The sequence below is a fragment of the Sphaerodactylus townsendi genome, linkage group LG02 (assembly GCF_021028975.2).
Source record: "Sphaerodactylus townsendi isolate TG3544 linkage group LG02, MPM_Stown_v2.3, whole genome shotgun sequence".
Lineage (NCBI taxonomy): Eukaryota > Metazoa > Chordata > Lepidosauria > Squamata > Sphaerodactylidae > Sphaerodactylus > Sphaerodactylus townsendi.
Genome location: NC_059426.1, coordinates 89,041,998 through 89,054,618, shown reverse-complemented (window position 1 = coordinate 89,054,618; position 12,621 = coordinate 89,041,998). Strand labels below are relative to the sequence as shown.

The following is a 12,621-nucleotide window of genomic DNA, read 5'->3' as shown; positions in this document are numbered from 1 at the left end:
CAACATTATGTTGAGATATAATTGTATTTAAGAGAAATATTTACAGGGGAAAGGCAATCAAATGCATTAAAAGTCCACTTCAAAAAGAGTTTTTTTCTAAAACAGAACCTTTAAATTTGTAATGCATGCGTGACATATTTTACATTGGTGGTTCCCAACCTTCTTTCACTCTCATCCCCCTTGGCAACCCATTTCCCTAAAATTGTACCTCCATATTGATACTCATTGCGTAATTTTTTGTGTACCCCCAAACGCTCTGGAGCACACCCCTAGGGGTACATGTACCCAGATTGGGAACCACTGTAAATATGAAGACTTCAAATATAGCTATGTTATTATTGTGCCACTAAATCACAGCTGACTTATGGCAAAGCAGTAATGTTTTTAAGGAAACAGACACCTGGAGGTGGTTTGCCACTGGCTGCCTCCATGTCAGGACTCTTGATATTCTTTGAGGGTCTTCCATCGAAATACCAGCCAGAGTCAGGTCTGAGAGTGTGTGACTGGCCCAAGGTCACTCAGCATGCTTCCATGGAGCAAGTGGGCATTTGAAAGTGGTTTCCCCAGGTTCTAGTCTGGTATCTTAACCACTACACCACACTGATTCTCCAGCTATGTTACTAAGTATCATAAATATTGTCTGGTCACTGTGAATGGATCCGGTGTACAGTGGATGCTTGACGGGAGTTATGACCTTGACAAAAGGTCATTACAGTGGAACCTCAGTAATTGTCGCCTTTGGTTTTCGCTGGTTTCGGTTTTTGCCAGTCGCCCCCGGCTGTTTTTTGGCCTCGGTTGTGTAAATTTGCTACACCGTTTGCGTAGCACATGCACAAATGGCATAGCTTCGGTTTTCACTGGTTTCGGGTTTTGCCGAGTGTTGCCGGACAGATTACCGGCAAAAACAGAGGTTGCACTGTATTAAGATTCTTTAATGGCAATAAATGAGTTTTGTCATTGTTTAGGAGCTGGTCTCCAGATAGAGAGCTCTCTTATTCAAGGTCTCATCAGAGTTTTAAAAAGATTTTATATCTGTCATCTGAATGCATGTGACAGCATGCGTGTATGAGAAGAAAGCATTTTCAGTTACAACAGAGACCATTTTAGCACTCAAAATTAATCCCTGGAATAAATAAGCAGCGTTGACAGCAGCAAATTAACATGGAAAACAGTTAATGAAGAAAGTTTAAGACATTCACAGCAGTGAAATAAATAAGTTGGTCCCCAAAGGTAAACAAATGTATTTGCATAAATAATTAAAATTGGTTTAATCAAGTAAATGGTTGTCCATAATTAACCAGCAGACCCTCATTAAAAGTATTCACAAAACATTGAAGAGCAGTGCTAAAACAAGCATTCCTTCTTTTCTCATAGGGAAATGCTTTTCCTAAGTTGGTGCCTACTGCCATACATTTATTTATCTAAAATAAAACACTATTTTCTTCAGACCCAATGTGCTTAAATGTGTACACCTGCATATTAATCAGAAACATTATCTACTTTAATTCTTTAGATTGTTGATACTCTCAGTAATAATCAAGTAGGCTCCTAATCTTATGCGTTAAATTTGGAGTAATCCTCTGAACTGTCTTCAAATAAAACTACATGGGATGGGGGGAGGGGGTTGCCCTTATCCTTGATGATCAAACAGAACCTCCATGTTCAAAAGCAGTGTGCCACTGAGCATCAGCTGCAGGGTACTCGAATTGGCAGCTGTGACAAGCAGTATGGCAGACTAGAGACTTCCCCCTTCCCTCGACCTAAAGTGTAGTTTAAACCTCTGGCCAGTATGGCCACTGCCCGGCCTTGCCTCAGGCGGCCAGTCCCGAGCGTGTGCTCGGCGCCGCCAATTGCGGGCCGAGGGCAGCACTCCGAATCGGCAGCCCCGGCGGGCCTGAACCGACCACCAGAAGAGCGAAAGCAGCCGGAGCTTCCTCTCAGGGCTGCGGTAAAAAGAGCCCCTTGCAGTGACGCAGGCACTGAGGAGCCACCGACCGAAGCTCCCCTCCAAACAGCCTGCTAGGTCCGCCTGGCTTTCCCCACTTGTTAAATTATTATTATTTTATGTGGTGGCTGCCTCTCTCCGAAGACGACCGCATCGTACAAGAGAAGAGCGGGGACCGCCGAGGCCTAGAAGGCGGGAATATGGAGGAGGGGGGGGGGGTATGGAGCAAGCGGCGGCGGCTACGACGACGCCTCGTCTTTATTATTAATGTGATCGGTAGCGCAGCCACAGCTCCCCCCCCCCTTTTCTTTTGCTTCTCTCTTCTCCGACGGTGCCACAGAGGGACTAGGCCAGGCCGCGCCCGCCACTGAGGCGTCCCAGCCGGAGATGGCGGCGGTTAGAATAATGCACACTGGGTAAAAACACATTTATATACGAACCTCGCCGAGAAATTTTCCAACAATTCCTCCGTCCGACCACCATGCACCAGGACAGGAAACGGCCGTCTAAACGCCCGCCCGCCCATGCCAGAGCCGCCCACAGTTGCGCGGGCCGGCCCCGCAACCAGCACCTGTATAAGTTTCAATTGGACAGCCCGGGACACTATAAACCGCCCATCCTGACCATTGGACAGCACTAGTCGCGACTTTATTGTCTATTGGTCCTGGCCCAATGATCCCGCCTTCACGCCATATCAAGTCTGTTCTATGCTGGGTTCAGGGCCTTTACAGCCGCCATTTTGTGTCACGTTGAATGAGCCGCTTGTGCGTCAGTGAAGGAAAGAGGGATAGTCGCCATTTTCCATTTTTGATTAACGGACGAGTAGCTGTTCATGTAAGGAGCATAGTGGCGCCCTTGGAACTATATCGGGTGGCTGTAAGGGAAGATCCAGGGTAAAGCAGGTTTTGTGGGGCAGGGAACGAATGCTATTGTGGCTTCGATGCGTTAATTTGCAGTTATTCGAGTAGATCCACTATGACGTAGAAGATTCTGTTAAACTTTTTCCCCAAAGAAGCCAAAATAATCAGGTTTACCAGCACACCTACCTTCACATGCAAGGTTTTATTTATGTTATTTATAGCCTGCCTTTCTCACTTGAACTCAAGGTGGATTTCACTGGGAGTCAGTGTAAGCAACCGGGTAGGACATAGCTGTGTACAGTTCTGGTCAGTATACCTTAAAAAGGATATTGCAGAGTTGGAAAAAGTACAGAAGAAATCAACCAGGATGATTAGGGGATTGGAACACCTTACCTATGGCGAAAGGCATAAGAGTTTGGGAATGTTCAGTTTGGAAAAAATATAACTAAGGGGAGACATGATACAGGTTTATAAAATTATGCATGGGATGGAGGGAGTTGACAAAGAACTTTTTCTCCTCCAAAACACTGAAATTCAAGGGCATCTTATGAAGCTTATGGGCAGTAATTTAAGGAAAGACAAAGGGAATATTTATTTACATACAGAGAGATTAAAATATGGAATTTATTGCTAGAGAATGTAGTGACGGCCACAGGCATAGACAGCTTTAAAAGGGAACTAAATAATTTGATGGATGATGAGTCTATCAGGCTACTAGCCATGGTTAGTAAAATGAACCTTTATTCAGAGGCATTCAGCCTCTGGATCACAGTGCCAGGAGGCAACATCCAGAACACCTTGGCCCCTGTTGGACCTCCAGAGGAACTGGTTGATCACTGCGAGTCAGGATGCTGGACTAGATAGACCACTGGTCTGATCCAGTAGAGTTCTTCTTATGTTCTTATGACATTTAGTGAACAATGCAATAAGAATTTGGGTAGTACTACCAGCCAAGGGTCCAAAAACAGAACTGAAGCAAAGCATAAGTATTAACATTAAATGATTGGGAATATTACACAGCAGGAGCCCAGTTTAACAAGCTATACACAATAGTACAGATCACAGTCCCTAATAATTTATCCAAGTAATTTTGTGAAATGTTTAATACAGTGTGAGTCTATTATCCTTGTAAAAAAAGCCCTCTTGAATAATTGAAGTGCCTACAAGTTGGAAGTAATGTGTGCTGTCTAACTACCTCCTGATAATTGCCAATACCAACTGGAGTTTCCAATTGATTTTAATTCACTATGTATTAATTCGGACCTCCAGAAAGGCATAATCCATTGGGGAACGGCATATTACATACATATGTATATTACATATACATGGAAATAAGAACAGACACATGGTAAGGTAAAGTGCTATTTACAAGGGAAGAGGGAAGCAAAATAGTTTTGCCATTGCCTTCCTCTGCATAGCTGCCCCATCTTCTTTGGTGGTCTGCTGTGCAAGTACTGACCATACTTTGCTTCTGAACTCTGCTGAGATAAGGCTACTTTGGGCTATGAAGGCTGCTAGAAAAGTACAGTAGAAGTGTTAGGTCTCAAACCCTTAAGCCAATACTCTGAAGTATTGATCAGTAGTGTTTATTAAATAGGCATTGGAGCACCACACTGGTAAAGTCAGTTCTGACAAAGCTGGCATTCACACTCCCCTTTATCTCCCATAGAGAACCCCCCTCCCATTTTCCCAAGAGTTTGTGAAACAGTATTTGGAGCTAAGGCACCCCGAGGTCAGCTGCAGATAGCGAGAGAAAGCCACCTGGTTTCCCTTCTGAGATAATTGATGTAAAACAGTTCCCATGGGACATGAGTATCAGGAAGCCTAGTTTACAAGCATGTGATGCCATAAAGTAAAGATTAAGGAAAGAATTCACAGATGGCAGTAGATACATATAGCAGGTTGGTTACATATATCTTTCTAGCCGCAGCAATTTGTTACTTCAAGCAGTTGCCCGATTCCTGGAATGCATCTCAATCTCCTAGATGGCATCCCCCTTACAAGATATATTGGGTAGCTCCAACTTTTTTGACTCTGTGGGCAATTTGGAAATCCTAGCACACAGTGTTACATGCAATCACAAAATTGTTGCCACAGGAGGCAGAGCCAACCAATATCGAGGAGTGAGGTTATACATAATTCAAATAACTTTTCAACCGCAGAAACTCTGTTTAACAGGATGTCTTTTAAAATGAACACATTGTTTCCAAATATTTACTTCCATATGCACAGATTACCTTCAGTCATACAGTGAAGATCCTTGTGCTGTGGTGGCTACTTTCTAAAAATCTGCAGTGTCATAAAGATCTCTGAGGTTCAATCAAAAGCCATGCTGGACAAAAGGCCCCTCCCACTTTTAAACTATTCTTGGTGGGCACCATGGTGTGGAGCTAGCTGAAAGGAAATCTAAATCCACAGCAACCCTCAAAGAGCATTGTGGCATAAGCATTTATAAGTCACTGGTCATTTGCTGCATAGCTGAGTAAGCAGGCTCTGTGTTAAAAGTAATACATCATACTAGAGGTCTTTTTATAACTATAGGATGGGCAAACGTGATTTCTTCTCGTGCTGCTACAGTATAGTTGAAGAACATGGAATGTGCACTAGTTCCTCCCACCTTCATGTGTGTTAAGTGCTGTCAAGTTGCTTCTGCCTTTGGTACTCTTATGAATGTATGACCACAGGAACATCGTATCATTAACAGTCTTGCTCAGGTCTTGCAAAAACTTAAGGGTCGTGGCTTCTTTGATTGATTCAGTCCTCTCACCTATGAATTCCTACCTTCATGTCTAAAACCAAATCTATAAAAACTATTCATATTCCTACTTTAAAAGAAGTGGCTAGCAACCTCTGGAATCTTTGGGAATGATTTTCCCCCATTTCCCCCCAGTTGTACTTTAACATTTTCCCCCAGTTGTACTTTAAAGAACTTCCTAATGAACCATTTAAAGGATAATCTTCTAAACTTTAGCTAATAGTTAACTTCAGATTTTTTTAACATTAAAATTATAAGTATTTTAGTTAAAATGTTCATATAATATGCTTGGGAACAGACTTTAACTGGAAATACTGAAACCACTGGAATGGGTTTTTGTCTAAATACTGTATATTTCCTCAAATGTACACTTATGAGCTTAAATATCAAGGTGAAATTTACAATGGAATTTTTACATATTAAGCTTCAGCATACACCCATGTTTGTCCGGATTTTACATCATCCACTTGAGCATTTCAAACAACAAAAGTTCAATCATGCCTTCTTTAATATAGCCAGTGATACTGCTAGGGTTTTTTTTTAAAATATCCCTTAAGAAGCCCATTAATGATTTGCTTTTTAAAATATAAAGTAAGGTTAGGCATAAAAAAGTGTCCATACTAGCCCGCAGTCTTGCGAAAGTACATTTTTTATTTTATTAATTTTCATATTTCACCAAATGAAAATTGCAAGAAGTTCTGTAAGTATAAGCAATTGACATGGACAAGTGAGGCTCTACAAGAAATTTGCAGGGTGGACGCATTCACCTACCTTTGTTTCCTTCCCTTTTCCTCCTTGATTCTGTTCACGCCTTTTTCTACCTTCATCCCAATCCTTTCCTTACCCCTCTCACCCTTTCTGTCAGTCTTCCTCCTCCTCACCCTTTCTCTAGCAATCCTCTTATCCCTCTCCGTCCTCCCCCCACCCTTTGTATGTCAATCTCTATCCTCCTGCGCTTCTCAATGTCAGTGTCTTTCCTCCACCCCTTCTCAATCTGCCCCTCTTTGTCTTGCCCCAGATAATCTCCGCTCTCCTTTCTTCCTCCCTCCTTCATACAGTCCTTCCTCCTTTCTCTTGCCTCCCTTAGACAATTCCTCTTCACTCCCCTCAATCTTCCCTTTTTCCATAATTTAAGAGCACAACTGGTTATGGTGACAGAAGTGTGTCCCATCTTCCCCCCACACCAATAATTGCTGAGTCTGACTGCTCCAGGTCCCCCCCCCCCCTTTTGAGCCTGGTGCCAGTGGAGCCTACTGGTACATCAAGGCCAGAATGGCTCCCAGTATCTACCACCACCATTGGCCTGGAGCAGCTTCCAGCATCCGCAGTAGTAGTTCCTGGCATCTGCCACTACTATAGCAGGACCTGGAGCAGCTCTGTGAATCCACTACCACCAGCTTTGCCACAGCATGCACAGACAACACAACTGTATTGGGGGGAGGGCAGTATAAAGCCTCCTATATGTATGCATCGGGGGGGGTGGGGGGAGATGGCATCATTATTGTTTATAGATATTTGCCTTAAAGCAACTTCCCAAACTCAAAACTAGTTATGATTTTAAATAAGAACTGACATTAATCATGTAATTGAATTGCTGATAAATGTTCAAGAAAACATCCAAATTCCCTAGAATTGTCAAGAAAACAATTTAGAGGATTTCATTAAACCCATGTGCTTCACACATATTTAGGTCACAACTAATGAGTTGTCATATGTGATAAAAATAGAGCTGCCTATAATCCTTCATTTTGCCATAATGAACACCTAGGCCATATACACGTGTAATGAGGGTTCAATCTCATTCAGCAACTAATTGCATCAGTAAAACATGGATGCCTTAGAAAATAAAAATAGTATCCAGTATGATAGTTCTGGGAGCAATGTTGCTTAGAGGCTTAGAAATGGGCGTACCTATTCATGAGACCTTTTTTCATTGGGGACAAGCAGCAGTTTTCCTTCAGGCCAGATCAGCTAGTGATCCTGGGGGTTCTGGTCTTGGCAGAGCAGAAGTCACTAGGGGAATGGGGAGGAGGCACTTGTGATTTTCCTACATTGTGCAGGGGATTAGACCAGATGACCCTTGAGGTCCCTTTCCAGCTCTGTGTTTCTATTCAGATAGGTCAGCAGATTGACTTGATCTTAATATCCTTCAAATACAATAGATCCCCATAATTCTCTTTCTTGGATTACCATGAATGCTGAAATCCATGAATACTGAAGGTAGACTCCAGAGGCAGACTGGGAAACCAAAAAAGTCCTCAGGTCATCCCCTAGCTTGCTTGTAGTAATGAAAGTCATAGCAGTGGTCACCTTGCCTGCCTGGTCTGGTACATCACAATGCTGCTAATGGACAAACCATATAAATCACCTGATTAGGGGGCAAGGTGAGTGCTGCATGACTCAGTCAATGCACACACTTCCACTCCCATTGGACAGCAGTTCTGAGAAGCTGCCAATACTGTAGAGATAGCAAGTGTGCTCATTGCTCTTTTTCTCCCAACAAGTGGAGTGGGCATGCACTAAAGACCATAAACCTGTTCCACATAGAGATTGGTAAAATTGTAACTTCATCCGCCATGTCCTCTTGCCCCTTCACTCATTGTCTAGTCGAGACTAGGCTGTGACGAGTGGGGAGTGTGTAGCATGTGGAGGGGGGCGGATGAAATAGCAGATGAAGTTACAATTGTATTTGGGTCTTTATGTGGAACAGGGTATAGCTGCATCATGATTGGACTACAAAGTGAGTTAGTGAAACCACAAGTTGCAAATGGCAAAGCTTTACTGTACCGATGAAATTAATCACATATGCAACATGGATCAGTATGAACTAAAACAGATTTAGGCACACTAATTGAGCGACTTTCACTTATTTGCACTAAATGTTAGTTTGATGTTACAGCATCACCTGTAAATCTGGTAATACTTGCAGTCAATATGTCAATAAAGGTTCCATATTGTTGTAATACTTGCAGTACAACAGGACATGAAATCAAAACCTTCAGAAAAAACAGCAGCAAGCCCTACTTGAGAATCCAAGTTTACCGTGCTACCTATTCAGAGGCTAAATTGAAGAGGCTGGATGGAAGATGCAGCTTAGATGTCAAGGGTTTATTTCCAACCAAAAGCATATTTAGGGGGAAATCAAGAACAAGATTATTGAAAAGAGACAGGCTGCCAGCTGGCTGGAGTCCAGTCAGAGGTAGATGCTAAACCTTACATTCTGAGCACTCCCAAAAGCTGATACAAAAAAATACACATCACACAAACTTGGGTGTTTTTTTTTGAAGACTGCATTTTGAATATCATAATATATATGTTCATTTCAGTTTCATTTTTTTTACAGATATAAATTCAGTTTGTTTTTCAACCTGCCTTTGAAGTTTTGGAGGCTTACATTTAAATTAAGGTAGCTTGTTCAATATCAGTTGTAACAGCAGATGACACTGAATATAAAAACAGCCAGGATAAAGAAAATGTTTTACTTAAAAGATTTGACACTGGTGATCTCAAGGCAAGATCAAAAAATTCAGTGTTATTTGATGGATTTATTTTGTAGAAATAAAGATGGGGCCCTAAACCAGCCCAGTCATATCATTTTGATGTTGGCTTCTTCATTGAGTGGTTTTAATAGTGGTCCCAGTAGGGAGGGTTTTTTTAAACCTTTCTAGTTAAAATACTAGCTACTATTCCACCTGTAGGCAAAGTCATAAATGAGAATGGTGGCTTCAGAAATGAGAGATTGGTAACCCATCTGGATCAGGCAAACGAAAGCATGTCCACTATTTTGCGACGGGGGTGGGGAAGGGAATAATGGAGATGTTAAAGCCTCTATCCATATGCTGAAAAAAAAACATGGTAAGATTTCTCATATTCCCACATATGGGAAGAAACGTAAGATATCCAACCCATGCCAGCCAAATTATGTCTTTTTTAAAATAGATTGCATATGTAGATCTTTCACTACCACACTTCAAAATACACTTCTGTAAGAGAAGAACTTCATGTCAGATTTCACATTTTGCTGAGAAAATTAACTCCATTCTCAGCATTAAACATGAAGGGGTCTGTATCCAAATTTCCACTTGTACAATGACAGCTTTAAGAAAAACGAAGGACACAGAGGGTGTTGCCATTTTTTCTTTTTAGCAGCAATGAAATACTACTAACCCCTTTTTACATAACCAAATTCAAGTCACAACCAACGGTGACTGCACCACAAAGTCACCAGGTACAAAACTGCTAGTTTGCTTTAAATTAATAACTTGAAATTTTCTCCAGAACATCCCTTTTTATAAACAAACATTTTACTATTTTTGTACATAGGCTAGCAGGCTTGTTTCAATATGAAAATGCTAAATCATTTACAGATTTACCAGTTATGCAGTGCTATAAGTGTCCAATATTCTACATATGAACAATCTTGATAAATGGAAATGATGAAGTGTTAAGTAAGGCTATCCAATTACCTTTATGTACATTAAAAGAACAAATTCCCAGCACAGTGAAGGGGATGGGAAGAAAATTGGGCAAATACTCATAGTCCCACAGGTGAAAAAAAATAAATTGGCCTTCTAGCTTGTGTACCGTAAATGAACCTTTTCAACAGTCCTGCAGCCAATGCTTTATTTTTTCTTCATAGAAAGAAAGCTGTCTTCATGACATTCCCTCTTGATTTGTGATTTCCACAGCATGTCATTTGAAGCTCAAGTGTCAAGTTCTTCCTATCTTCATAAATCCTTCTTTCCAGTATTAGGTTGCATGATCAAGTCCCACTTCTGGGTTGTTGGTGGTTCTTTTTTTAAAAAAATGTTCAATCTATCAATTCATTTAGAGTGAGCTGTAGATAACATGAACCAGTTCTGGAACCACTATTGGGAGGAACACAAGCTCTTCACTACAATCACACAGGAGCAGAAAAAGTAGTGATAATTCAATTCATTCCTGGGGCTGGACCACCAAAATTGAATGAACTTGGCACAACTGGAGCACTAAATTTGTATCCACCATGCTTTTCAATCATTTTGGATTCTGAAAGAGGAGCAAGGAGGAGAGAAATTATCTTCAGTTATTTACAAAGCATGTTGAGTCTACAACTATCATGTTTTTTGTGCATATCCTTAGTGTCTGCTAAGGAGTCTATTTTTTTAAAATACTGTATGCTTAAGAGATACTAGAAGCCACTCAACTCGTAGAAATTCTTTGAGTATGATTTTAAAAGCTTATGTTATTAAAATTCTATGATTAAAGCAAAATCTATTTTGTATCTATACTGGGACCAAACCCCTGCCTGGGATTACCAAGAAAGGACACTAATGAACTGAAATCAGCCTTGGTATCAGTAGAAAATGGCATACCAATTGTAAAAAAAAACACGTCAAGGGGACCCAGGAAATTACAGGCCACTGAGTTTAACATTTGAGCCAAGTAGAAACTATTATTAAAAACAGAATTATTAAGCACATAGAAAACAAAGCCTGCTGAACAGAAATCAACATGATTTGTGCAAAAAGTAGTCCTGTTTTATCAACCTTTTTGAGCTCTTTTGAGAAGGTTAAAAAGCATGTGGATAAGGTCGATCCAGTAGATAGAATACATTTGGAATTCGAAAAAGCTTTTTACTAGATACCTCAGCAAAGTCTCTTGGGTAAGCTTAGCAGTTTTAGAATAAGAGTATAGATTAAAAATTGGGTAACAGGAAGAGAGCAGGAATAAGCAGAAGGTTCTTGAAGTGGAGGGAGTGAGCAGTGGTGTCCCACAGGACTGGTACTGGGATCAGTGCTATTTAATTTGTTCATAAATGACCTGGAATTGGCTGGGGGTGGACCAAGTTTGCAGAAGATACCAAATTATTCAGGATGTTGAAAACCAAGGCAGATAGTGATGAGCTGAAAATGACATGGTCAGTGGAGCTCAATGTAGGCAAGTGCAAAGTGATATACACTGAAACACAAAAATTCTAACTTTAAACATATGCTCATGGAGTTTGAACTGGAAAAGGAAACAGATCATGGAGTTTATTTACACCCTGCCTTTCTGCCCCCATAAGGTTCTAAATAAACAGCTGAATTAAAATACTGGCTCAGAGCACAGTAGCAGTTTTTTTTAAAAAAATCCTTCAAACTGGGAATCAGGAAAGGAACTGTAAATAAAACAGCCAATATCATAATGCCCCTTTTGTTTGTATGGCGAGGCCTCATTTGGAGAACTGTATGCACATATGATATTGCAGAACTGGAAAAAGTATAGAAGAGACAGTCAAAAGGATTAAGGGTTGGAGAACCTTTTCCATGAGGAAGGCTGAATACCTAAGCTTAGAGAAAAGACCAGGGAGGGGATATAAGTGGCTATAGAAAACTTTCCCTACCCCATAATACTAGCATTTGGGGACACCTATTGAGGTTGATGGGCAATAGATTACACACACCTCCTTTACTCAACAAGTAATTAATTGCAGAATTCACTGCCAGTGGATGCAATGATGGTCATGAACATGGATGAATTTAAGAGTGCTAAATTCATGGAGGATAGATCGATGAACAGCTTCTAGCCATGGTGACTAAAGAAAACTGTCAGATGCAGAGGAAGAAACTGGCAGTGCTAGGAGGAAATATCAGGAAAAGACCGTGACACCTATGCTCTGTTGGTTGGCCCCTGCCTGAAGCAGAAACAGGTCCAATCTAGCAATCTTCTTATGTTCCTTTGTAGCCAACTGCCCAATACTTAATGAACAGTTGTAAAGCAGTAATTCCCAACCTGGGGTATGGGATATGTGAAAAAAATCACATAAAGAGTTTGTTAATATGGGGATATAATTTTAGGGAAATGGGTTGCCAGGGGTTACACAAGTGAAAAAAGGCTGGGAACCACTGATGTAAAGCCTACCGGAGAAACACATACCGTGGGCTGCTCTTCGCTGATCTGCTAAAGTTGCTATGTCTTGTAACTGTTTTCTTTGTTCTTCATTAAGACCACGTGTCAAAGCTTGGTACCAAACAGGATTACGATTCTGAATTGCTATTCAAAAAGACATGCAGATATATGAAAAACAACAGGCAAGCTAA

The 12,621-nt window shown here is 41.0% G+C and overlaps 2 protein-coding genes across 5 annotated transcripts in view; both read right to left on the bottom strand.

The window, feature by feature from the left end:
• ZNF143 (zinc finger protein 143) overlaps window positions 1–2,502 on the bottom strand; it is a 46,502-nt gene extending 44,000 nt beyond the window's left edge. For both annotated transcript variants that reach the window (XM_048485586.1, XM_048485587.1), the window contains exon 1: window positions 2,386–2,502. The gene's annotated coding sequence lies outside the window, so the exon portion shown is untranslated. The remainder of the gene's footprint in view (window positions 1–2,385) is intronic.
• Window positions 2,503–8,653: 6,151 nt separating this feature from the next.
• Window positions 8,654–12,621, bottom strand: part of IPO7 (importin 7) — a 44,411-nt gene continuing 40,443 nt past the window's right edge. For all 3 annotated transcript variants that reach the window (XM_048484037.1, XM_048484039.1, XM_048484040.1), the window contains exons 24-25: window positions 12,458–12,574; window positions 8,654–10,588 (exon numbers count right to left, since the gene is read on the bottom strand). In XM_048484037.1, coding sequence (XP_048339994.1) covers window positions 10,491–10,588; window positions 12,458–12,574 — 215 coding nt within the window. In that variant the 3' untranslated portion in view covers window positions 8,654–10,490. The remainder of the gene's footprint in view (window positions 10,589–12,457; window positions 12,575–12,621) is intronic.